At 56.1% G+C, this 25,997-nt stretch overlaps 7 protein-coding genes across 7 annotated transcripts in view; 5 read left to right on the top strand and 2 right to left on the bottom strand.

Annotated features, from left to right (window-relative positions):
* VDBG_01508 (DENN domain-containing protein) overlaps positions 1-1,397 on the bottom strand; it is a gene marked incomplete at both ends in the record, with an annotated part of 2,843 nt that extends 1,446 nt beyond the window's left edge. The window contains 2 exons of the mRNA XM_003007274.1: positions 104-937; positions 1,008-1,397. Of these exons, the coding sequence (XP_003007320.1) occupies positions 104-937; positions 1,008-1,397 (1,224 nt within the window). The remainder of the gene's footprint in view (positions 1-103; positions 938-1,007) is intronic.
* A 7,391-nt stretch (positions 1,398-8,788) lies between these two features.
* Positions 8,789-9,891, top strand: VDBG_01507 (CAP20; the record flags this gene model as incomplete). Its single annotated transcript, XM_003007273.1, has 2 exons — positions 8,789-8,845; positions 8,908-9,891. The coding sequence occupies 2 exons, from the start codon at positions 8,789-8,791 to the stop codon at positions 9,403-9,405; spliced, it is 555 nt and encodes a 184-aa protein (XP_003007319.1).
* Positions 9,892-10,599: 708 nt separating this feature from the next.
* On the top strand, positions 10,600-11,508 carry VDBG_01506 (pirin; the record flags this gene model as incomplete). Its single annotated transcript, XM_003007272.1, has 1 exon — positions 10,600-11,508. One exon carries the CDS (start codon positions 10,600-10,602, stop codon positions 11,506-11,508), a length of 909 nt encoding a protein of 302 aa, XP_003007318.1.
* A 968-nt stretch (positions 11,509-12,476) lies between these two features.
* VDBG_01505 (conserved hypothetical protein) lies at positions 12,477-14,414 on the top strand (the record flags this gene model as incomplete). The annotated part of the gene is made up of 1 exon (XM_003007271.1): positions 12,477-14,414. The coding sequence occupies one exon, from the start codon at positions 12,477-12,479 to the stop codon at positions 14,412-14,414; it is 1,938 nt and encodes a 645-aa protein (XP_003007317.1).
* Positions 14,415-17,347: 2,933 nt separating this feature from the next.
* Positions 17,348-19,396, top strand: VDBG_01504 (creatine transporter; the record flags this gene model as incomplete). Its single annotated transcript, XM_003007270.1, has 2 exons — positions 17,348-18,826; positions 18,908-19,396. The coding sequence occupies 2 exons, from the start codon at positions 17,348-17,350 to the stop codon at positions 19,394-19,396; spliced, it is 1,968 nt and encodes a 655-aa protein (XP_003007316.1).
* An 869-nt stretch (positions 19,397-20,265) lies between these two features.
* Positions 20,266-22,922, bottom strand: VDBG_01503 (RNA polymerase III subunit Rpc82; the record flags this gene model as incomplete). Its single annotated transcript, XM_003007269.1, has 4 exons — positions 20,266-21,753; positions 21,811-22,545; positions 22,648-22,710; positions 22,777-22,922. 4 exons carry the CDS (start codon positions 22,789-22,791, stop codon positions 20,569-20,571), a joined length of 1,998 nt encoding a protein of 665 aa, XP_003007315.1.
* A 439-nt stretch (positions 22,923-23,361) lies between these two features.
* Positions 23,362-25,081, top strand: VDBG_01502 (cytochrome b-c1 complex subunit 2; the record flags this gene model as incomplete). Its single annotated transcript, XM_003007268.1, has 4 exons — positions 23,362-23,651; positions 23,735-23,909; positions 23,963-24,807; positions 24,868-25,081. The coding sequence occupies 4 exons, from the start codon at positions 23,394-23,396 to the stop codon at positions 24,961-24,963; spliced, it is 1,374 nt and encodes a 457-aa protein (XP_003007314.1).
* Positions 25,082-25,997: the final 916 nt, after the last annotated feature.

Raw genomic sequence — 25,997 nt, 5'->3', positions numbered from 1 at the left:
CATGACGATGATCTGGCCGGCGGGGGATGAGCTTGCCTCCACCGTAAGGCGGAGCGGAAGATGCTGGGGCACGCCAGACGGTGTGACATCGCCATTGAGGGACTGGGTCAGGCGGGTGACGAATTTGTTGCGCTGACCGGGGCTCAGCGCGGTAGGCGGGCTCGAGGTGAGAACAAAGTTGCGGTCGAGGTCGACGACCAGAGCGTCCGTGGGCGCCGTGAAAAAGCGACCTGCATTCGGCAGTGATGCCCAGGATATAGGGGCCCGGTTCCTGAACGAGCTCCTTGGCGTGACGGGCGTGAACGACGGGGACATAGAGACCGCTCCACTCGTAGACACGGACGCAGTAGCGGACCGTCTCGGCGGCCATGGTCAGCATGGCCGGGTAATGGCTCACAAAGATGATGCGGCGGGTGGGGGAGATGGCGGCCTCAATGACGCCAACAATGTTGGGAATCGAGAGACAGCAGAACAGGGGCCACATGGCGAAGTTCTGGAAGCCGGTGGGAGACGAGGGGAACTGGTAGCACAGGGCGTAGTCCTTCATGTCGATGCGGACGAGGTCGTTGAGCCTTGGGGCGGGGAAGCTGAGAATGCGGGAGACCTCCTCGGCGTGGAACAGGTTGGTGGCCTTGTTCCAATGAATCCACATGCCCCGAAGATAGTCGCCCAACAGATTGTACAGCGGGTAGCGGGAGAGGAAGGACAGGCAGTAGGGGATCCAGTACGTCTCGTCGGGGTTGTCGTAGAAGTCGGACTCGGTCCTCTTCCGCAGGTCACGAATGGTCTCGGCCCTCTTCTCGTCGGCGCGGGACCACACGCGGAGACTGATGCCGTAGAGGGTGTGGGACGAGTCCTGCTGCAGAACGAACGCGTGGTGGACGCAGTGAGGCTGGCTGCGGCCAGTGCAAATCTCAACGTCGTGAGGGAAGCACGCCTGGGACGGGAGAGGTTAGCACAACGTTGCCGCCACAGAAGGGGGGGACGGCCAAGCAGGTCCAACTCACCCGCATAGCAGCGTGCAGGGCCCTGGCAATCTCGTTGTCTTGCTCCAGCCTGGGACTGCTGCCGAGAATCTCAGGGAGCCAGAATTGGCCGACGGCACCCTTCATGTGGCCGATTTTGCCCTGAGCGGGCGCAGGTGCCTTGACCCATTGCGAGGGCTCTCGGCCGACACCGCAGACCATGTAGGCATGGGTCAGTGTCTTGGGGGGTGCGCTGCTGGGTCTTGACGTTGAGGGTGGAGGGAATCGGCTGGGATGATGCGAGAGTGAAGAGAAGAGGTACGGCTGGGGATGATGAGGTTGTTGTCGCCCTGTCCGGGTGGTGGGACGGCCCTCGCGATCCCCGGTGCGAGGGCGCGTGAAGGACGAGTGAGCATGCAGAGAGGGCGCCATTGCGCGTGATGGATACCTCTGGTTCTGTTGCTGTAGGCAGCGTGGGTGTTTGGGGCGAGTGGATAGAGGAAGCTCCTAAATCTTGCAACGAAGCAGAGCAGGCGAAGAAGCTCTGGAGCTCTGGAGCTGTGCGGAAGTCTGAAAAGCTTGCAGGAGCTCGAGCTGTTTTAGTTGTCCATTCGAAGGTCTGCACAGCAGCGGGTGATGCGAGGTTCTGGGCGTTCGGTTCGTCGCGTCTCTTGTCGTCTCGTCCGGTCTTGTCGTTTCGTCTCTTCTACTTGACGAGTGCTCGTGGACAGTCCGCAACAGACTGGCTGTTTGGTGACGGCTGGTGCGGGGGGGGAGGAAGGGCAAGAGAGTGAAAAGGAAAGACGCTGGCTAAGAGGAACAAGAGCCACAGAGGGTTTGGGAACGGGCGCCCAGAAAGGGGGAAGGCGACTCCCAAAAAGAGGCGATTGGGGGGAGTGGGCGGTCCGTGTGGATGGATGGAATGGGTGGAATGAATGGATGGGGCGGCCAGGGGTGGGGGATGAGCATTCGAGCTCTGCTCGAAGATCGTTGCAGCGAGAGAGGAGAGACGGGTAACGACTCGTGGTTCAACAGACGAACAGACAGACAGCCAGAGCCAGCCAGAGAGCCGTGGCGGATTTGGGGGGGACGAGCAGTCGGAGAAGCAAGCTCAATCCATCGTGATGCCCAATACTTTTCAGGGGGCCAAGTGGGAAGGGGCCCATCGTCGGCCGCCTTCCTGTCCCCAGGAGGTCTGATACCACGCTAAAGCACTGTGCATGGCCTGTGCATTGTGCGGCGGAGATCTGATACGAACACGGTGTGATGCCGTCAATGATCAGTGTCGAGACACCGTGTGAAGTGCCCATCGTCGGACGCGACCCGTATGAGGACCCCTGCCTCAGGAACGAACAGGGCTAGCGATTAGCACTCCGGCGTTGGCGCACCGGGGGGGCCTGGCGGGTGAGCTTGGGGCCCTCGGGGCACTTGGGGCGTGCTGAAGCACTGAATCCTCGAAGCCGTCGCCGGGCTGGCACCGTGGGCTCCAATGCCACCACGCACACTCTGTGTGTCCCCTTGTCCCCCCTCGCCGGGCCCCTGGTCCCTTCAAGATTTGGCTCCACGCCTGCCAGCTTAAACGAACCAATGACGGGCCGGCGGACCTGGTGGGAAATTGTCTCTCCCTTTTTCGTGTCGCGACTGCGACGCTGTCATCGCTCAATTTCTCGAACCCTGGCTCTCTCGTTTCCGACCTTGCGTTGCGACGAATGCTGCTGCTGTTCGTTTGCGTCGGTTTCTTGCCTTTGTGCTCCCTTGCAACCTTTTCGTGCAACAGACAAAGGATCGCCCTGCCGTGTTTGTTGTTGTGGTTGAGCATAGGGAACGCCGCAGCGCTCTGCTCCTGCTCCTGCCGCCTTCCCACCACCGTCCCCCCTCACCTTGAGGATCCATCCAGTCCGTGACTTTGACCGCTTCCCTCAGTCACTTGTCAGTTCGACCTGTCGTGCATGCTCTTTTCTTTTTTAGCGTCTCAAGGCCAGACCAGGCCACACGTGTCATGGCAAGGCACAAAGCCCCGGCACCAGCCGGTCTTTGTTGGTGGTGCAACTGATGAAACATAGCGATACTGCCTTACAGCTAGTGCTGTACCATGTACGCCACTCTTTGGGGGGAGGGGGTGTGTTATGCACATCTGGCGTCGAAAACATCCGTTTCTTACTCAGTTCCTTCCCGTCAACGCGACTGCTGTACAGTCGAACAAACGAACAGGCAAATAGATGGGGCCAAGATGCTTGACTGACTGACTGAGTGGCGGGCTGGCCCCTGACGCCAGACGCCATCGGTCGGCGATATTTTGTCCAGCCGACTCCCGGGGTCGTCCTCTCGGAGTGCAGGAAACGAACATGACGACCTACATGTACACTTGCACTAGCAGCGGGGCCTCGCCTCAAATCCAACTAAGCATCTGGCGATGCCCGTCTGCAGCGTGCAGAAATAGCCCGAGCTTGCGCTTTCCATGTCAGGATGACTTGCGCTCACAAGGTGCTTCCATGTTGTGCACAAGCCCCCTCCTCCCCCTCGCTCCACGCCCATGCCTCCTGCACGCTCGGACCCGTGCTCAGGCGATTTGCCAGCTTTTTCTCTCTCTCTCTCTCTCTATCTCTCTCTCTCCTCGTGTCTGTCTCTGTCACCTTGTACGGAGTGGGGGAAAGGCTCTCACTCGCAGCATCATGCCCCGCTCTACGTAATGCTGCGCTCCTGTTGACGTCCGTCGGGTAGCCTAGGCTGCTCGGCTGGCGACATATATGTAGGGAGACAGTGGGAGAGAGAAAGGGGTATTGTTGCTCCGATGGACACAGGAACGCTGCATGTTTGCCCAGCACATACATATACATATGCATCTACATATGTGTTTCGGGCTCAATGCATGCACCTGGATCGATGCGAGCCATGATGCCCGCCGATGCCGCTCCCAAGCACCTGGCACCCCTTGGCTTTTGACCACGCGGAACGGCGTTTGGCCAGAGGGTCCGTTGTCGCAGGCGGCGGGGTTTGTCGAGGTAGCTCTTGCCTCGCGGGCAGGCGGGGTTTTGGCCTGTTCGCTGGCAGCCATCTCCCGGTTTGACCAGCAGCGACGGCGTCGGAGGCAAAACATGGCAGATGGCGCGTCACGTTAGTTGTAGATCCTGCACCACAAATGATCGACATGCCCTGGCGTTGGCGTGGTTGTGGTCTTGTCGAAGCTAGAAGAAAGAAAAAAAAAAGCGATTGGCAGTGGCAAGAGACGCCAGAGCTGTCGCTGCTGATCGATGTGTCGAGGCCACGCTGCGGTAGGGCACACAATGCGAAGCTGAAGACTATGCATTGTCCCTCCGCGTCGTACACCTCGGAGTCAGCAATAGCGTCTCCTATGCTATACTCTTCGATGGAAACGCAGAGCCGATCTGTTGGGAGAACTGCGGCGGAGCCAGGGTTTACTGAGTCCAAGATCAACGTGCTCTCTCCAACATTACCAACCTCAGGGTGCCCTTTCTCCATTAATTTCTCCGGGCTGATCCTAGGGTTATTGCCACGTCAGCGTCGTTCTGGATGACTTCGAGTCGGCTTTGTCGATAACTTTGCCTTCATGTCGTCTCATACGCGACCCATAGATGTCGCAGCCGCCCACTCGACTACTCGTTCTGCTCGTAGATGCAACGAAGAAGCACTAGAAACGAGAAAGGTCGAGAAAGAAATAAAATGGCATCGCAGAACGTCCGCTGGATGATTATCAAACCCCGCTCTGTGCCTCCTTCTGAAGGCGCAAGTGTATGTGGTTGACGGTGGTCCATTTTTATAAATATCACTTACCGTCAAAGCCACTCTGAAGACCATACGGTACGGTGCGGGAGTACCAAAATACCCTTGCAAACGGGGAAACGGCACAAATCTGGATACTAGATATGCGGTTCTACTGGATGATATACACGACCTCTTCAGGAGGTATATTGACAGGCAGATACTCAGCTTGTTTTGACTTTCATAAGCATCACAGCAAAAGCAACGACATGACAGGGATGTATTGCGCATCGGGAGACAACGGGATGGCCACCGTTGTGTTGGGAGAACACATGTGCTTTAAAAGAGTCAACTCTATCATGATTCTGGGCGGTAGGGGTGCACGAGTTCTTGGAGCAGAGGCCATTTGAACCGAACATGGAAATGATTATGCAGAAGCGCTTCGGTGCTCTGAACCAGTCTAACAATCGATGCCCTCGGCGAGTCGTCATCCGCCAACACATTCCAATGTTGTTGCTCCTGGGCCAGGTCATAGCTCACGCTTGCGTGAAGGCAACGAGCCTTCCTTTGCTCTCGACATAGAAAACAGCCCTGAGTCTGACTTCACACCGTTCACGAGCGAATTGTCCCAGTGGCCGGCCATCATGCATCGCACAGTATATTCTGGCGGACACAGGCATACGATGTCTCGCGCATGTCAGGTGACATGTCATTCTGTCACAGTGACCAACCACGTGTCTGCACAGGTCTGCAACGGTTCACAAGCTGCCTCGACCGGGTGGCCCATCAGCTTGAAGTGTTGTTTGGTCTGAGGGTTTTGCCAGCAACTGGGGCAATGTTTGCACAGGCGTTACCAGAAGATTGCGTAGTTGTGTGCTCGCTCGTGAACCACTTCTTTGCGGTATTGAGGTAGGTCCCTTTTGCAGTGCAGTCTAGACCGGCTCTGATCGTCATTAGTGGCCGAGGCTACTTCAAGGCTCACTTGATAATCCGGACTCCAGGCAGGCCAGGCGCACCATTACACCATTGGATGACGAACATCGGTTGATGACTGTACTCGCAAATAACGGCAAGCAGATGGTCCGTTCATGTTTGACCATGGTAAATTGAATACCGGATGAAAGTTTTACTCCCTGGTGCATAAGGAGCGCTGGCCAAGGCGTAGGACCGCAGTTGGAGTGCTAGATATCGACGAGGACAAACCCACGGGAGCAAGAACTGGTCGAAAAGCACATCGCCACTTTGACTCCATCAGATGAGTATCTATCAGGTTGGCGGAGAGTTTTCCCGCAGCGGCGATCGTGGCGTCACTGGCTAAGGAACGGAAGGCTAGGTTAGTACTCGGAAGACAGTGTGGATTGACTACCGAGCCAGTGGGCAGCGGACTTCGCTCGTGGTGTATTCGGAGCGCGCGACTGAGAGGGCTTATGAACGAGAAATGAGAGAGCAGCCATTCTGTATACGCATCCTAGTTGATCGGCTCCGATGTTCCAGCTCCCGCGATCCGGCATATGGGACGTGAAGACACCTTTCGCGTGAGCCTTCGGTCGCATTTCGGGCTAGGTCGAAGACTCGATAGCAGAGCAGTCGACGGCGACAGTAATTGCAAGGAAAGAGTGCATGATCCAAGCGTCACCGCGAGGAGATCAGCTGGAGGGCATTGCTTCATCTTGTGTGCATTCTCTCCGGTATGAGAAAGCGACTAAATCCGAATGTTCATCCAATGTTTGGCGAACTGGTATCGCGGGGGTTGGCGCGTGGAGGCGTCGCGGGGAATGTTGCTTTTTGGGGAGAAGCAAGTTTCATTAAGACCAGCTCTGAGAACGCCTGCCTGCAGGATTATGTTCTCATGTCATGGCGCTGTGTTCGGACTCTTCCATTCTTTCGTTCGCAGCCACTCCCGTAGATATCCGATCTTGGTGGTGTGGTTGCTGCAGCCGGGGCTCCTCTCGAAATGCTGGGTCAACCAACCGGGAGGACTCGAGGAGACTTCATATGTGCGGTAATATCTGTCGTCATTGCGGTGATGTGACGCCGGTGGGTGGAACAATTGGCTTGTTCTGAAGAGGAGGGTCGAACAGGATATTCGATTGAGACGCAGCGAAGCGGTTGAGTCGAATGGCTGGCTGGCTGATGACGCTGAGCTCAACGGTTTTCCGGGGAGGCGATGGTAAGTTGAGGAGGGGCTTGGGGTGACTTCCTTGAGCTGCAGAGAGAACACTAACACTCTGCGTTGTGTTGGTGGGTGGGGTTGCCCGCCCGGACTGCCTCCATCAAATCTCTTTGGATCAAGTCCTGACTGGTGTGGTGCCTCGAAGCATTGCAAAGATGCCTGGCTTCAAGACACGAGGATTCCCGAATCACAGCCACGCCGACACGCCGGCGGTATGTGCCTTTGATGTGTCGTGTCTCAGCAGTGGTGTATTGGCTGAGCTGATTCAAAGGCGGAGGGGCAATTGGGTCCTCCCTGGGGCTTTCCTCACTGACATGTGATTGTGATGCGTGCCCCACGGTGAGGGTGACGCAAAAAGTGCATTGTTCAGGAATCAGAAGCAATCCATCTGTGACGCATGCCCACGTTCATGGTCTGCTTGCAAGTTGGCCCAGGGTCGTCTCTCGCGAGCTCCGCTTTCCTGGCCACTCGCCTCGCATCCGCCTCGGAGCCGAGAAAAGAAAACATCACAATAGATAGATTTCAATCACTCGTGATAGACATCTGACAGAGGACAAACCGCGGGATTTGACATACCGACCGAGGCGCTCTGAGGTATGAGGCTCGTCACGAAATGGGTATTGAGGGGCCCAAGGGGGGAAACAACGCTGCTGCCAAGCACGGTCTGGCCGGGCGGGCTGGCAGGCAATAGGCTTTATCGATGGCGAAGATGCTCCCGACTGGAGAGCAGGTAAGCTATGGTGGGTAGGAACAGCTTTCACATGTCAGACGAGCAGGGATCAAGCTGCAAGCCCAGGAAGAAAAAACCCACCGCGAAAAAGCTCCTAGGCGCGCATCTCATGCAACCACTCAGAGCCACGCCACGCATGTCTCTGAGGCGCAAAGATAGGGCGATTTCCATGTCAGTGCTGCGTCTTGAATTTTGACTGGTGCATTCTGTGATACGAGGTCCCTGTCACCCTCCAAACCTCGATGCGCCAGCGCCAGTTCTCCTTCGGCATCCCGCTATTGAGGTGTGCGGCGACAGGGGAGGGGAGAGAAGAGCCCCCTCCCGAGGGCACCCCACCACCAACCTCTATCACGACATGCACCCTGCCTTGACCCCCAAAACCCAAGACATCTGCGCCGGACAAGACTATCACGGGCAACCCAGGATGCACATTCCTGCTCTGCAAACCCCCGTCCCCCTGCTCGACAGCCCGGCATGCCATGGCAGCCCGGCCGACAAGCCGATCGATCCGATGTCTTAGCAAGAACGCAAAGCATATGCTTTTTCGCTCCCCCTGTTTGCAAGCGAGGAACATAGAATGGCCACCCTGGGCACAAGCACGAGCAAAAGTGACATGCTATCTATCGATCTACTGATGAACGAGGCGAAAAGTCCCCGCCGCGACCCAAAGTGTCTCATGTACCTTACCTTGCCTGATCCGACCTTACCTTTGACACGACCCGGTGTGGCGCTGGCGCCGGCGCTGGGCCTGCATTGCATTGCTTGGAAGCTTGGGGCCGACCTGGCCCTCGCCTCCGGTCTCATGTGCGTGCTGCTTGCTGTCTACGGCTTCGACCTTCATATCACTGTACATCCTCGCTCATCATCGCTCGTCATCCCTCCTCCCTTCCTCCTTCCTTCCTCCCCTCTATCTCTTCTGCTGCGACTTGCCCCTCCACCCAGCCTGCTTTAAGCTTCGACCGGCGCCTCTGCCCATCAGGACTCCTCCTGTTCTGCACTCCAAGCTCTTCCCTCGCATCTTTCTTGCTCGCACCTCTCCCTACACCCACCCACCCATTTACCTGTACACGTTTGAAAACGCCCAGTACCTTGACGCACTTTGCCCTACCTTATCCCACGAGCTCCTGAATTTACCCTTGGAGCCACACCTGTCGTCGCTTCGTAGGAGTACCTCGACTCTGACTCGACCCCGATAGCGCAATGGCTCAAGTGAATGGCGACGTGTCGAGCTCGGCTCCCAGCTCGGCATTTGTTCAGGTATGCAGTCTACGTTGCATGTAGCATTGTCACGGTTATGTATACTGACAGTATGACTCCAGCACCTCCTCGACTACCCCGTCGTCCACGACGGTGTCACCAGCTTTAAGCAGAACCCCTACGGCCAGAAGTCTCTCCAGCTCAGCGACTCTGCCTACAAGACCTTTGCCCAGCCCTTCATTCCCTACCTCGCCGGCCCTTTCGAGTTCGTGCGACCTTATCTCCAGAAGGCCGACACCTTCGGCGACCAGGCTCTGTCCAAGGTTGACCAGCAGGTCCCCTTCGTCAAGAAGCCTACAAACGAGCTGTACGCCGGCGCCAAGGGCATCATCGCTCTTCCTTTCAAGACGGGCGTCGAGACCAAGGACCACGTGATCAAGACCTACTCGGCTGAGTACAAGAAACTCGGCAATGGCAATGACAACGTTATCACATACGGCAAGGCCTTGGTCAGCACAGCCTTCATCTCTAGCAGCGAGTTCTTGACGTGGGCCAACAACGTTCTGCACTACAAGAAGGAGGAGGCCAAGGAGGCCATCAACGAGAAGGCAAACAACTAGGCGGCATGTGCATTTGGCGCCGTCTTTTCATTTTCCCTTTCCCACCTTGTTCACTGCGAAACGGACCTGCCGAGGTCATGATATCCAGGCGTTCCCTTGATCATTTGTTCTGCGTGCTGGCTGGTCGAGGGCGCAGGGTCTTGGATATCCGAATCCGCCCGTGAAAGGTGGTGTCTTCCCCCGTTGCGTCCCGGACAGTGCACGCGGCCCTGCCCATCGTTTCTCGGCCTCAGAGTTGCTCTTTCGCTAAATACGACTACCCGGAGCATCTTGCTTCACTCAGCTGTCATCTCTGCAATGATGTGGATGAAGCTGGAATAGATGGCGAGACAGCTGTTGGCGGCTTGCTTGGCTGTGTGACTAGGTACGGCGCTCAAAATCAGCGACGATGGCAGGGTCAGTTTCATACCGCACCAATAGATTCCCAATTATTTATCATTTCCCAGTATAATTAAATACCAGAAGAGACAAAGACTGCCTATGCCCATTGTCGAGCTCAACCGAACACACGTATGGTGCCAAAAGATGATACGGGAATGACCTCAACAGTTCCACCGGCGGTTGGTGTTGGCCTGGCGTTGTCCACTGGATTGGTTGCCAATCAGTATGTCAGCGAATCATCCAGTGGGAGGTGCGGGTGGGGCCGACAATCTGGGCAGCTCCAAAGGTATTGCTGGCTGAGCTGATTGCCCCTCTCAGCAGCGAGGGGCAATCAACTCAGCAGCGGCGCTGATGTAAAGCTTGACTAAGGGGGGGGCTTGATGTGCTTAGAAGAGGCTGCCATAATCATCACGGCATGGCGATTCGCCTGATTCGAGATACCGGATCCAGCCTTTCCAAGGCCGACGACAAGGGGCCATAAAGGCATTGACGTTGAGCAATCCATCTTTCATCATTTGTCAATTGCTCGCAGTCTCTTCCAAGACCTTCTTCTCCCGACCTCACCTCTCCCACCCGATTTCGCGACGACAACTACATAAGTCCTTCGTCGCCGTTGCATTTCAGATGAAGGTATTCGCTTTCTGGACCACGATCACAGTCGGCATCCTATCGACACTTTTCTGTTATCAACCGCAAATTCAGAACCTCGCTTTGAACACCGCTCAAACAACGCTGAGCTTCGTGAACACCAAGCTAAAGATATCTTCATTGTCGTCGCCAACACAACCCGACCATCACCTCTACGCCACAGAAATGTCGGTCCCACGCGCCATTCGCAAAATCTTCCTCGCGGTTGAGCAGGCCGAGGGTGCCGGGGCCCGCGTACGCCGCTCCATTGGCACGCCCCAGCTGCGCAATCTCTCACCTTTCCTTATGCTTGACCACTTCTCCATTAAGCCCGGTGCCGGCTTCCCCGACCATCCCCATCGCGGCCAGGAGACCATCACGTACCTCCTCCAGGGCGGCGTCGACCATGAGGACTTTGCCGGGAACGCCGGCACCATCGAGGCTGGAGATTTGCAGTTCATGACGGCCGGAAAAGGCATCATGCACGCCGAGATGCCTAAGCAGAACCCCGACGGCAGCGCCAACGTCGGCCTCCAGCTGTGGGTCGATCTGCCGCAGAAGCTGAAGGCGTGTGAGCCCCGCTACCGTGACCTCAAGGCGAAGGAGATCCCCTCGGTTGACGTCGACGGCGGCAAGGCGCACATCAAGGTCATCTCGGGCCAAAGCCACGGCGTCGACTCGGTCCGCGACCTCGCCTACACGCCCGTCTGGATCCTGGACCTGCAGGTCAAGCCCGGCGGCAAGGTCGCACAGCCGCTGCCTGCCAACTGGAACGCGTTCGCCTACGTTCTCGAGGGCCAGGCCCTATTCGGCGCCGGCGACCAGCAGCGTCCCGTCGAGCAGTATCACAACGTGGTGCTCGAGCAGGAGGGCGACGTCGTCAATATCGAGGTTGATGCAGGTGCTGACAAGGACGCGCGCGTCGTGCTCATTGCCGGCACACCTCTCGATCAGCCGGTCGTGCAGTACGGGCCGTTTGTCCTGAGCTCCAAGGAGGAGGTCTACCAGGCGCTGCAGGATTACCAGACACACTCGAATGGGTTCGAGAGGGCCGAGGGGTGGCAGAGCGAGATTGGAAAGTCCATGATCCACTGATCTGTAACAACCCGATGTATTCATGAGCAACACGGCATTTGGCATGGAGTATGGGGTCATCAGTTGTATTTAAAAAGTTGAGATTTTATGAGGAAAAACACCTATCCTCATGTCATGAAGAGAAAGCAAGACATATATCTGCCTGCATGCTGCGATTCTAGGGAGTGTTTCGAGTCTGCTACGAACATTTAGTGATGCCTGGGCATTTGCGCATGACGAGCGCCGAAAGGACGGTAGATAATTGAATATTGATGCAATCAAGAATTGCTTGCCGCAGGCTATCTCAATCGACCTGATCCTCATATTGCTGAGACTACCTTGCCCAGCTGTGACAATCCGCTGAATGCACCGTATCGTGGGGCAAAGTGTCGCAGCACACCACCGACAGCGCACTGGCCATCAACGGCTTAGCGAGGCATGTTGTTCCATGTCAGGCACTGAACCCCAACCCATTCGAGGTAGCCAGCCATAGGATCGTGCCATGTACCTTGCTCTGCACAAGCACACGACGCTCCAAGCAACAAACGAACCAGCGCGCGCTCCCCCCGGCACCAATGCACCGACACACTCCCTGAAGAACAGAACACACACTCTCTCCATCACGGCGCGGTCATTCTGCGACTCCCCCATCGCTGAGCGATTCCCCGACCATGGACGCCCCCCGTGCCTAAGCTCTCGGAGCTTCTGCGCCACCCGGACGACCTCGACAAGATCATCGGCCTCAAGCAGGAGTTTGGCCGCAAGAAGAGCGCGGTCGACGGGCAGCTCCGCAGCGGCCTGCGCGAGCAGCTCGAGACAACCCAGTCGGGCATGACGGGCCTCGCCGACGGCCAGAAAGCGGTGCAACAGATCAAGGAGGAGATGATGAAAATCGACCGCCTCTGCTCCGAGTCGCAGAACATGATCAAGGACTTTACGAGCATCAACATTGTCTCCCAGGCCCATCGCAACTTTGGCGCCGTGGGGCCATGCGCAAGAACCTCGAGACCTTCAACGAGCGTCTGGCCATGGTCGAGGGCATGCTGCAGCAGGACGAGGCGGACAAGGAGAGCATGCCGAACCTCCTGCCGATACACTACGAGCTCACGCAGCTAAGGAATATTCGGGACGACGCAATGGAACAGATACAGAGGGCCGAGGATCCGAGCCTCGAGTCGACGCTCGAAGACTACTTTCAGAGGCTCGACCTCATGATCGACTGGTTCGATGACCACATTGGCCTGCTGGCGCTGAACCTTATCAGCCTTGTCGTCAATGACAACAACGGTCTTGTCGTGCGCTTTGCCGTCGTCATCGAGGCGGAAGAGAAGAGCGACCAGCGCGTGCTAGCCCTGCAGGAGGCCCTGAAAGACCACAAGGAGATGGCGACGAGGTTCCAGAGCATCACGGACGGAGCCAAGAAGGTCCGCGGTTATAAGGACAAGTTTCTACAGGCGATCAAGATCAATGCCGAGGGGCAGTTTGGCGAGGCCCGAGGCGAGTTCCTGGACGACCCGTCGCAGCTGTCACAGGCGCTGCAGTGGTACTTCAATGACCTCAACGCTGTCAAGATTGGCATGACGCCTCTGATGCCAAAGAAGTGGAAGATTCTCAAGATCTATGGACAGATTTACCACGAGCTGATGCGCGACTTCCTCGTCGGCATGATCGATGACCCTGAATCGAGCTCGGGCAACACACTCGAGATCATCAACTACCCCGAGAAGTACTACAAGAGGATGACCAAGCTGGGTTTCCGCCAGGACGAGCTGATGCCGCATGTCATTGATAATCGGGAGGGCGAGCTCGTGCGGGAGTTCCGACAGCTCATCATCAAGTTCCTGGACGAGTGGCTCGATCGCATCTTTGCCCAGGAGAAGAAGGACTTTGCCGAGCGAGTTGTCGAGGGATCCAACCTGGATCAGGACGAGTACGGCTACTTCCGAACCAAGAACCTTGTCGACATGTGGCGCATGCTGCGCGAGCAGGTGGATGCAGCAGCCAACTCGAAGCGTACCGACGTGATCGAGGGCGTCATCGATGCCATGTTTCTGCGACTGCGCGTGCGGCAACAGACGTGGCAAAAGCTGCTCGAGGACGAGGCACTCAAGTACGAGTCGGGAAAAGACCCGGAGCTCGAGGGATTTCAAGCGCTGCAGGACTGGCTCGTGGGCACGGCCAACGACCAGATCGCCTGCATCGACGACAGCGAGGAGGAGAACAAGATGGCATACCTATCCAACTTCCGACAAAAGTTCGAGACGGTCGTGTCACCTGCGTATATGGAGCGGGCGAACGGCGAAATCCTTGCGCTGCGGGACGGCTATGTCGACTTTAGCACGTGGTGCATCACCAAGTTTGTGCAGCTCATCTTCGTCATTGACTTCAAGTTGGTGATGCCCGACTTCTTCACACCAAAGTGGTATGGTAGCTCGGCGATGAAGCAGATGGTGGTTACGTTCGAGGAGTACGTAGGAGACTACCGACAGGTGCTTCACCACTCGCTCGTGGACATCTTCACCGAGGTGTTCGCCGACGAGCTCCTGATCCGCTACCTCACATCAGTGCGGAACAAGGGGGCCAAATTCAAGCGCACCGAGCCATTCCAGGACAAGCTGTTCGACGATATTTCGACGGCATTCAACTTCTTCGACAGCCTACCCAACCAGGACGTGGCCAACGCCGTCAAGCAAACTTGGAGGGTGACAGAGCCCTTCCTGCAGCTCCTCACGGTTGCCAAGGACGCTGTGCCGGATGCATTCGAGTCGTTCAAGCGCGAGTACTGGGATCTGCAAATCAGCTGGGTCGAATCAGTGGTAAGGGCGCGCGATGACTTTGACAGGTCCATGTTGAACGCCGTCAAGGCAAGGGCGGCACAGGTGGACGTGGAGCGCACGGGCGAGACTATCATGAGCAGGGTTAAGTGATCGGGCGATTCTCGTTCCTAGGAAAAACATCATCATCTCCAGCGCCACAATTCCAGAATTCGCTTCGGGTAGCGAGGGACCGGAGGAAAACTGTCTACCTACCCGGGTCCAGACCGCCAGAAACTTGATCGGCCGACAGATGGAGGGTCAGCTCTAAAGTTCACTTCGGATCGACGGACGTCCCCTTCACTCTACAGGACTTTATACGAACCCTCATCCGCAGACAATCGCCCGTGCCGGTGTCACTTCTTTACTGCGCAGGCGGCATGGTGTCAATCAAGCGGAGATGTGGTGCAGTCGACAGGCACAGCAGACACAGTTTTTCAACGTCCACAGCTCTTCTGTTGGGCTCAACGCCTTGATACTTACCCAGTATGAAACCCGCGGCGTTTGGCAACATGCTCTGGATCTCTCTGGGATCTCATCGAGCGGCATGTACCTATTTGAGATGAAAAAGGCAGCAAACCCAAGGCAGCAGGTGGTCGGCTCGTTGGGCTCATTGTGCCCCCTTATTTAAACCTCTGCTGGAGGAAACGTTCGCACTAAGAGCGGATCACTGCTGTCAACAACGTGGGGCTGGCAGGACGGCACAATAGCAGGCACTGAGGGCTTGGGCTTCATGGCTGGGTTTGGTGGCCCGGATGGAACACGATCCACCGAAGGTGATGAATGTAGAGTCGTCAATCACTCCAAGTCGCCTTCATGGCACGGACAAGATAAAATCTACCACGCGAAACTTATTCTCGCGCCGTATTAGAGAGCCTCACCAAGTCTGTTCCTCCTGATTCTTGTTGCTGATTGGCGCGAAACTCTGACGACGGTTCCAGGATAGCGAATAAAAAGGTATTAAAGGAGTAAAGCCCCACGTCTCTATTACGTAGAAAACACATGTCGCCGGTTGCTATTGCGATGCAGACGTTGTCGGAGGAAGCGAAGGCACGCAGCCGAGCCTAAAGAGTGCTCGCGGGGAATTTGCCCTGCTGAGCATACCGAGGTATCAGAGTCTCATATTCAACGGATGCAGGGACGAGCCATCGTGCAAGGATGTCCAAATCTCTAAGTGGTCATTTTGTCACAGAAGCAAGAACGTCTCTCATATTTGCCTCCTGGCCCACGCCAGAGGGCGTGAGGCAACACTGTGAGGTAGCTTGGGGCGGGTCAGACGGGTTTCCCGACATGGACTGGGCCCTTTGGAGGGACCTGTGGAGACATGGATGGGTCATCCTGGGATCGGGCGGTTGTGTTGTGCGGGTGCGTTTACCAAGACTCTAAAGGCGGAGATTTAGCCAACGGAACGCACATCCCAAGGCCGTGTGTGCCGCGGCTGGATTTGACCGAGTCATGAATCGTCATGAGGTGGTCGGATCGGTACTATCTTGGGCGCGAAATTATCTGGATGTGATGGAAAGAAGAGTCTGAGTGTGGTCGGACAAATCAATATGCTAGATATCCTCACTCCGATGGAGAAAGAACGACAGTGTTCTTCGCGGTCCTCAATGGAAAACAACAGTGGTCTCGAAAGAGACCCATCTGACCCCATCCCAGCAGTGACTGAGCTGCATGACCAAGGATCGAATACCTTGAGCCTGGGCGACCTCAGCGACCTATCCAGTTTCTGTGTAGACCTCTTGCTTTCTGCTATTTATTTCCACTTTGACGCCTCACGCCGAGATGGACGTCACAAGCGCCTGACGACTGTTACGTAAGGTGGAGTGTGGGAGAAGCTCGGCGCCCGTCACGATAGCCCACGGCACCACTTCCTAGGCCGAAGACGCGGCTCCAGCGCGCGGTGACGGCCGCCAAGGTGGGCCAAGTGCCGCGGCGGATACAGGCACTGGCGTGTCCGTTGCAAGGAGATAGGCACGGAACGAGACGGGTCGGTGGGGTGTGGGCAGAGAGCCCCCCCCCGTGGTGTTGTACCGTCCAAGACGACGTCGCCCAAGACAATCTCATGTCGTCAGATTGTGGGTTCTGCCGAGCCGCCCAGCGCAGATTCTGCTCGCGAAACCTACAGCCAACGACACACGCTGAGCCAAAGCAGGTGATTGATCTCGTGCGTCTTCCAAGCACCGCTAAGCAGTGGGGGAGGGAAAGTACGCGGCTTGGGACCAGAGGGCTGTCAGCCGCGTGGAAGATCCGGAGCGAAACCTGGCCCCGCCGGTTTGCGCCAGTTGCTCAGCACTGGAAGTGCACATCGTACTAACAACGTGAGTCTCGCCTTTGTCAAGGGGCTTTCGTGGACTCCGGTTTGCTGGATCAAGGATCGTACATTGGTCGGTCGGTCGGTCGTCTGCGGGTTGTGTGCCATGTGCTGATGATCTTGTCTTCTCTTGCTCCTCCACGCACCTAGGTACTCAGGTCGTGGTTGTGGAGTGGCCAGGCCCCTGGCGCCTCCATCGTCTCTTCCTTGCCCGCCAACCCTTTCGGCCACTTGGGGCGTCTTTGAGGAAGTCCTTGCCTTCCAAGGATCCTTCGGAGGGCGCCACTGCAAAGCAAACAGAACACGGGAGGGGGAGGGGGAGGAAGGGCTAAGAAGTCAAGAAAGCCTTGTCCATCTTGCCTTCCCCCAAGCCGACTGGCCCATAAATAACCGTGGTTCATACCTGTGCCTGTCTATTTTAGCTTTCCCCTTGATGTTTCCCCTTCTTCGTCCCAGGTGCCTACCTCTCTTGGGTATTTACTCATCCTATCGCCTCGACATCAATCCTCGAGGCTGCCGTCGTCATCGTGCTTTCCCGCAAGCCTTGCTGTACTCACTTGTCGACAGAACCTCCGGTCCGTAACGACGCCTGGCCGCAGCCATCACCCAGACCTCGACCATCAACATGAAGGGTGTATTGCAAAAGATATTAGACAAAGTCGCTCCGCCGGCCGACAAGTCGGCTGACGGCCGTGATGCGTGGGGCAGCCGCCGCTCCTTCATCCTTGCCGCCATGGGCGGCGCCGTTGGCTTCGGTTCCCTGCTGAGATATCCCTCCATTGTCTACAATAACAACGGTCTCCAATTCTTCATTCCCTACCTCCTATCCCTCATAACTCTCGCCATCCCCACCCTCATGCTGGAGATCGCCATCGGCCAGGCCTACCGCGCCGGTTGCGTCGTTGCCTGGCATACAGCCAACAAGCACGCCAAGGGTATTGGGCTCGGTGTCATCTACAACGGCTACGCTGTCACCATCTACTTTGTTCCCATGATCGCCTGGATCATGAAGTTCTTCCGTCACTCTTTCACGAGCCCCCTCCCCTGGATGGGCCGCAGTGCCGAGTTCTACGAAGAAACCATCTTAGGAAAGGTTGCCGCCAACCCTGGCAGCATCGCCGACGACGGCAGCATCGCCCGATATACCTCGTACCCCGGCACGGCCATGATCGGCGAGACCGTGGGCTGGACCATATTCACCTGGTTTGTCATGTGGATGTGCATCTTTCGCGGCGTGGGGTTGACCGGCCGCGTCATCTACTTCACCATGGGCATTCCCTTGCTTCTTATCGTCATCCTGATCGGCCGGAGCGCTGCCCTACCCAACGCTATTGATGGCGTCCGCCTCTACATGGCTGTCTGGGACTCCTCGAAGCTTGCCAGCCCGACTCTGTGGCAGGAGGCTTGCGGGCAAATCTTCTTCTCCGCCGGCATTGGCATGGGTTATTACACCAGTTATGCCTCCTACAACGCCAAGTACTCCAACGCGGTCCAGGACGCCGTAATTATTGGCACATGCAACATGTTCATCGAAGTCGTTGCTGCTTTTGCCGTCTTCAGTGTTGTGGGATACCTCGGTATGGACCCCGCCGACGGCGAGCCCCTCGACAGTTTCACCGCAGCGTTCTTAACCTATCCCGAGGCGCTCGCCCAGATGCCTGGCGCCAACTTCTTCGCTGTCATCTTCTTTGCCACCCTGTTCCTCCTCGGTATGAGCTCGGCCTTTGCCATGCTGGAGGCTTTGCTCACCGGCATCATGGACACCGACTGGGGACGCAGGTGGCCTCGTCCCGCTGTTGTATCTGTTGTCATCTTCGTGTCCATGCTCATCTCTCTGCCCTTCACCACTGAGTTTGGCTATGATCTCCTTGCAGCTGCCGACACTTGGGTGAACTACCTCGCGCTCTTCTTCATAGTCTGGGCCGAAGCCACCTGTGCCACCACTCTGTACCGCTACAAGGACGTTGTCGACCAGTGCGGTCTGCCGTCGTTCGTCTTGTACAATATTGGTTACATCGGCGGGCAGATCTTCGGTTTTGCTGTCGGCCACGCCGTGTCGCCTGAGGCCGGAGCCGGCGTTGGGTTTGGCATCTTCTTCCTTTGCCTTGCCTTTTCGCTCTTCGTCGGCAGAAGTCCTGAGGCCGAGACTCCCAGCTTCTGGGGAACTAGCGGAAACATTGTTCGCAAGTTCTGGTGGCTGGCTTTCTACTCGGTATGTCATAATGCACCGAGCGGCTACCTACCTTCGTGCTCCTGACCTCTCGAAATCAACTGACTGACTTGAAATGCCCAGGGTAACCAAATCCGTCGCGATCTAAACTCGATCATCGGAACCGGGAAGAACTGGACTTTGCCGTACATTTTCGGCCCTGTCCTACGATACATCACCGCCCCCATCATTGGCATGCTGTTCTCCATGGCATATCCCCTATTCTACGAGAACCGCATGAATCCTCTCCACATTGCCGGGTTTGGTTTCATGCATCTGGTCATTGTGTTTTCCATCTTTGGGCTTTTCCTACCCCGATGGTTTAATGTCTTTGTCCCGCGCAACCGCCTCAACGATGGCACATATCCCGTAACGCCTGGTGTTATTCTGAAGCGCGCCAACGCCGACAACGACTACGCAGATGGCGTGTCTGATGAGGAAACTGGCGGCACAACTACCTATGGGAGAAGCTCTGATGAGACACTGCAAGGTAAGAAGAGCAGCACGCTTGACGACGTGCCCAAGGACACCGTGTCCAGCGAGAATTGCTCAAAGGAAGAAGTCCCCAGGTGAGCAAGTGATTTGATCTAGACGCCCCAGAAAGAGTCGTCTACTTGTGCTCGCCGCTGGTGAAGGTATGCTGCAGTGTGTATGGACGCGGCCTCGGGCCTTCGCATCGGCGCAGGTGTGGTGATATCCGGCACAAGGCCGTTGAGAGACATGCGTGACACCAGTGGCCAGCAACCCACTTCCCTCTCTTTGACCGGAGCCCGGACATCCCGACAAATGTCGCGGGAGCGGCGTGACAACCGAGCCGCAACAAAAATACTACCTGATATGCCCGGACAATATGCTCGAGAAACACGACCATCAACGAGACGCCCGGATCACCCCTCCGCCCGGACGGTACATCTGTATCAGCCCGGCTTCTCTATACTTCGACTCCGCCAGCCCGGACCCGAGCCCGGACCCGAGTTTGGGATGGATCAATCATCCAGCTTAACAACAACGCATTTGCCAAAGTCTGGATGGAATTCTCTTGCCCTATGTTCATACATAATTGTCGGCCTCCTGATCATCTGGAGAAGCCAGCATCGGCCACTGATTAGGCAGTGGCGGTTCGCAGCATACAGTTTGATATTGAGATATACCCTTTACAATTGATACATTTTACTTCCACGCATGACGTCGAGCTATCTACAATTTTTTTCTTCGAAAGATACCCACGCGTATTGATCCAAGTGCTGAAAAGGGTTTGAACAAGATGTATCATGTCCTATCCCAGTGGGTCCGTTATGATGTCGACTGTATATGTCAATGGGAAAAGCGTTTCGATGGACAGCTTCACGAATATACACCTTTCCCCAGAAAGTAGCGAGTCGAGTTTACGATTGCGCAATCGGCATGTTTGAGAGTGGCAATCTATCACATCGACAACAAAATGCGTGTAATATGACCTGTTTTGCAACTCTTTCGAGCTACCTTTCCACGTTGTTCCCTTCAACCCTGAAACGAGAGTCGTCCCCTGCAGCGCTAGCTCTTCCCGTGGTAGGAGGCAATGACCTTGCATGATCGAGCAAGCATACGGGTTCTGAGAACCGCTGATAAACACCTTGTGCGCCGTGAAGCGTACTGTCGGTCCAAAAGCAACCGAATTCCTTGGTAGAAAATCCCACATCGCAACCGTGTACATGGCTACTCGCAGGTAGCCGTCATTCCTGACAGTCTGTTTCCGTATCAGACTGTTAATAGTCCTTGAACACAGAGATCAACTCATCCAACCGCATGACTTGGCCAAGAAGCTTGCTTTGGAGATCAAGAAATTGGCTGTACTTGTTGTAGTGCTCGGCCGTCATGACCTCCTCCTCCTTTCCCTTGACGTCTTTCCTGTCCACAAAAGACAGGATGTTTCGCTCACGGTGTCTCTGGACATCCAGAGTCTGTAAGCATCGCAGCATCGTTTTATAAACATCATCCATGAGCTGGTTATCGACGCGTGTCGCGTCGAAGAACCAGAAGAACATGGTTCTGTTTGCCGTGCGGCTATTGTCGCGCGGGACCTCTTGGACGTCAACGAATCCGGCCATCTGCAGCGCAAGCATCTTGCCCTGCACGTCTGATTTCTTCATCAGTGCGAGGCCCGGCAGCGTCTTCTCGTCCAGCTTGCCCTTGGCACGGAGGATGCGAGTTAGTCGAAGGCCGTGCCGTCCAAAGGTCTGCTCGATGACGGCATCAACTTCGACCTGTCGCAGGGACTCCATCAGCGGTTTGAAGTCGACGGTAAACTGACCACGGCCTTGTGTGCCGCAGTGCCGCACAAATCCCTGGGGACTTTCAGCTAATAGGAGGAGGTGTTGTCGCATCTCATCCAGCCGTGAATGCTTCGGCAGCGTTTCGTCTTCAAACATGACCCTTCCGCCCCTTGTGCCGGACCCGTTTTGTCTTCGTCTGGGGGGCCCGTCTTCGTCGTCGTCGGAATCGCCATTGTCATCGCTGTCGTCGTCGCGACCGTCCCCTCCGAGTGTGGCTCCGTCATCCGAGTCCTCCGATTCCTCTACCAGATGCTTCGGGATTGACCTGACTTTTTCGGCATTGCGCTGATTGATTTTCTTGCGTGCTGCTTTACCAACCCCCGCCGCGACACATATGGATGGATCCAGAGCATCTAAAATCTGTAAGGCTGTCATGGCCACCTGTGGACTGGCTCTGCGACGACTGTTGTCATCGTCAATATCACCAACCTCGCCCGGCTCCAGATCAAATCTCGGGTCCATGCGACACCGCGCAATCTTATCTGACAAGAGACGAAGCAGCGTGTGGTAAACTTGTCCCGTGACCTCCCCAATATGATCGGAGGCGTATTGCGCGAGGGTCTGATTTCGAAGATCGACCAGACACTTCTCAAAGTTGACTTTGAGAACCAGATCGGGCTAAAACAGTGTTAGAGAGTGCCAGAGAGTCAACTGAGAGGGACGAAAGCGACTGACCCCTAGTCCCTGGTCATGTCCATTGGCGACGGAACCGTTGGAATGGACACCATTGGTGAGCTTTCGTCGCTTGGCAATGAACGGCATGGTTTGCATTAGCTGACGTTTCAGCTTCTTGCTCTCTTCTCGAGCAGCAACACAGCGTGAGACGATTGTCTCTTGTTGCGCTTCCTTGTGCTTGGCTGTCAGCTTCTCGCCAGGTTCTCCTCTCAAAGCATCTTCTTCAATTTCACGGTACACGTCCTCGATGTTTCGAAATGTCTTGGGGCCAACCTGGTCGATGAGCTCCGCAATGATCAGGCGACCAAGTGTTGTGTGCAAGTCCTGGAGTGTTTGTACGTGTGCGGAACCTGTTACCCCTGCGCGCCGCCTGCCGTCTGAGGAATGACCCCCATTGTTGCCGTTCTGGTCTGGATGGAAGCCGAATGCCTGTACGAGGTCTGACACCCTGGCGTGGCCCAATTGCATGATCGTTTGGAACACTTCTTGCTCGGCCAGACCGTATTCTGTCCCCACCATATCTATAATCTTGCCAGAACGGATGAGGTTGTAGCATGCATCGGGGTTGGCTTCGTAGCTGGTGACACTTGATCCGGCAATCGCGTGGTAGTAGAGAAGGTTTTGTTGCACAAGGACGGCAAGGCCGTGTCGCATTTGCCTCGGTGGCAGGGACGTGTGTCGGACAAGTTGTGGAATGGTTGATCTGCCTTTGCTGAGGAGGACAGCAATGATTCTCTGTGGACGAGATCAGACCGGTCAGCCAACATGTCATTGAGAAGCTCGATGAAGCGGCGGGACGTCTCAAATCATGAATTGAGGAGCGGATGTTAAGCTTACAGCTGGCAATTCGCCAAACAGATCGTTGACGACGTGAGCGCAAAGCTCAGCTGCATGTTTGGACTGAGAGTAGAGCAGTTAGTTTGGGGTGTAAAGGTATTGGGAGACAGCTTGGGTCATGCGACATACTATGAGCATAGACATCTTGGGCAACAGGTGTGTAATCGATTGAGCAAATCGTATTGCCTCTAGAGATTCTCTCACTATCTCTAGAGCTATCACAGAGACTACCACACGAGCATTGGGCTCCGTTCACTCAGTGCCAAGGGGTGGTCGTTGGCGGAGCCAGGTTATGATGCGCAAGGCAGAGAAAGGTAAGATAGGTGTGAGTCCTTCAATCAGCCATCGGTTTTTTTTCCTTACCTGCGACAAGACACAGGCAGTGGCGGGGCACACGTCGATGCCGGTCAGTGCTTGAGTAGGAAGAAGTGGATCAGCTTTATCTTATCAGGTATCCCAAAGAACAATGACTACCTAGAAATGCATGAGTTATGCAGAAAGAGAATTTAAGGCCCAATACAGTCCAATTCGGCTTTGACCTCGCATTATGGCCTGAGGCGCAAGATGCACGTGACATGCTCGGTCCAAGCTAATGGACCCATTCTGATTGGACATTGACAAGTCGTTCCATCGAAAATTGGTCGGGACGTCGTCGTAGTCGTCCATGAGGCACATTCTTCGGACCTAGCTATCACGACACAGGCGTAACGAACCAACATCGCACATCTCGAGCAGCTGCTCTCAGAATGATCTCCAGAACGTCTTTCGCGCGATCGGCGCAGCAGGTGGCTCGCCAGTCGGCCGCCGCCCGACCTTCCCAGTGCCGAGGTCTTGCCAGCGCTGCCTCCTCCGGCATCTACGAGCCCTCCGAAGCCAGCGGCGTCAAGGTCGCTGCTCGCGACTCCCACGGTCCTACAGCCAAGCTCGCCGTCGTGGCCAAGGCCGGTACTCGCTACCAGCCTCTGCCTGGTCTGGCTGCTGCTCTGGAGTCGTTCGCCTTCAAGGTCAGCCCACTCCTCCCTTCTGCATCCACTCGCAATCCATTCGCAATGACAAAGACTGACCTCGGGCTCTTGAATCTTTCCAGAACACCCAGAAGCGGTCCGCTCTCCGAATCACTCGCGAGTCAGAGCTGCTCGGTGGCCAATTGGCTGCGTACCACACCCGGGAAGCTCTCGTTCTCGAGGCAAGCTTCCTCCGCGACGACCTCCCCTACTACGTCGAGCTGCTCGGCGAGGTTGTCTCTCAGACCAAGTACACCAGTAAGTCGGCCCATCGTAAAATGCCCAGCTCTTGCATTAAACCTTGCTACCAGCGCACGAATTCCACGAGGAGGTCCAGGAGACCGTCCGCCAGAAGCAGCAGGCCGCCAGCGCCAACCCTGCTGGGCTCGCCCTCGATGCCGCTCATGCCGTTGCCTTCCACCGCGGCCTGGGATCGCCTTTCAACCTGACCACCAGCGCCCCTACCAAGCCTTATCTCAGCGAGTTCGCCATTGCCGACTTTGCCGACGCTGCCTACGCCAAGTCCAACATCGCTGTTGTCGCTGATGGCGCCTCGACCGCCGAGCTGGCCAAGTGGACTGAGCAGTTCTTCAAGTCTGCCCCTACTGCGTCCTCCGGCAAGCTGGCTCTGAACACAACTGCCACCAAGTACCACGGCGGCGAGTCGCGTGCATCGCACACCGCAGGCAATGCCATGGTTATCGCATTCCCCGGCTCCAACTACGGATCCAAGTCTCCCGAACTGGCCGTCCTGGCTGCTCTCCTCGGAGGCCAGTCTAACATCAAGTGGACTTCCGGCTTCAGCCTGCTCTCCAAGGCCGTCGGCACCAGCCCTGGCCTAAAGCTCGCCACGACCAACCTCGGCTACTCCGACGCCGGTCTCCTGACCATTCAAATCTCTGGATCCGCTGCTGCCGTTCGCAAGGCCGCCGAGGAGGCTGTCAAGGCGATCAAGAGCGTTTCTGAGGGTTCCGTCAGCAAGGAGGACTTGGCTAAGGCTATCGCTAGGGCCAGGTTCGACGCTTTGGAGGCGAGCGAGGGCCGCAATGCCAGCCTCCTGCTGGCTGGATCCGGCCTCGCCCAGGCCGGCAAGCCCGTCAACATTGCTGACATTATCAAGCCCATTGAGTCCGTGACAGCAGAGAAGTTGAAGACAGTAAGCGGATCTCTTCCAAAATGCGTTGTTCGTGACTGAATACTGACTTGCAATCTCAAGGCAACCAAGACCATCCTCGACGGCAAGGCCACTGTCGCCAGTGTTGGAGACCTTTATGTGCTTCCTTACGCCGAGGAGCTTGGACTTCGAGTATAGAGCGTTTAGAGCAACCGTGTATCAACAGTCACTCGAGCAGGACGAGCCGTGCATTGTGGAAATACAGGGTAGAAGTGTTAGCTAGTATTCCGAGTCTGATTCCATCATTTTGTTCCCGTAACACCACACCCATCCACGGCAACAACTTTGCGCCCGCCAAGTGACCTTTCATCACAACTTAGACTGTTTCGTGCTCAGAGAATTGGTATATGAGGCACCTGTGGTGCTGTGCTCTGACGATGAAAGTACTGACAACCACGACTTCGACCCGATTGGGGATGTCTCTACACAGGCAACCTCAAAAGCCGAGATCTCGACACTTCTTCCTTTTGGCTGTGAGTGGTCCCTGTCACCATTGCATGCGACTTGCAATTAGAATGAACACTCCACCCAACAGATGCCCGGTGGTTTTCCACATACCCCTTGGGCTCTCTATTTGTCTGTGCACCGCTTGTGGCCCGGATTTTGAATACAGGCTCGCCCACGCACGAATAAGCATCAATGGAGCGAGCCGTTGCTAGCGTGTGCAATGGTGAGGGTATGGCTAAAATGCGACCATCTAAGTGTGCCCCTTGCCCACATGAATATCTGAGATGTTGTCTGTTTTGACGACGTTGATGGGGAGTGCCTCCCCGATAGAGAGATTCGTTCACATGGAAATGGAAGCCTTTGTCAGTGGCCACACCTCCTTAAAGTACTGGTTCACCAGCACCGATGTATTGTCGCGTGTTGGTGAGCCACTACGGACCGGGACAGGGTACAAATGGTGTGCTAGTGGGGTACGGTGTGCGCCCTTCAAGGGGGAAGGTCCCTCAGCAACCTTGGGAGGTCCGAGACCCAAGCTTCCACACTAAGGGTTGGTCACTGAGTACCTTCCTCCACAAGTAGCGAGTACGCAAGTACCTTTTCGCAGGGAAGGTGCCACCTTGGAGCATCGCCTCATCTGTCTCCAGGACACACCGAAAACAAAGCCTCACCCCCAACCTTATCAACGCCGGCCCTTCCTTCGCCCTGGCCTGGTACGCTGCCGTTCA

This window comes from Verticillium alfalfae, genomic scaffold, assembly GCF_000150825.1.
Source record: "Verticillium alfalfae VaMs.102 supercont1.2 genomic scaffold, whole genome shotgun sequence".
NCBI classification, from domain to species: domain Eukaryota; kingdom Fungi; phylum Ascomycota; class Sordariomycetes; order Glomerellales; family Plectosphaerellaceae; genus Verticillium; species Verticillium alfalfae.
This window is presented reverse-complemented; position numbering and strand designations above follow the sequence as displayed.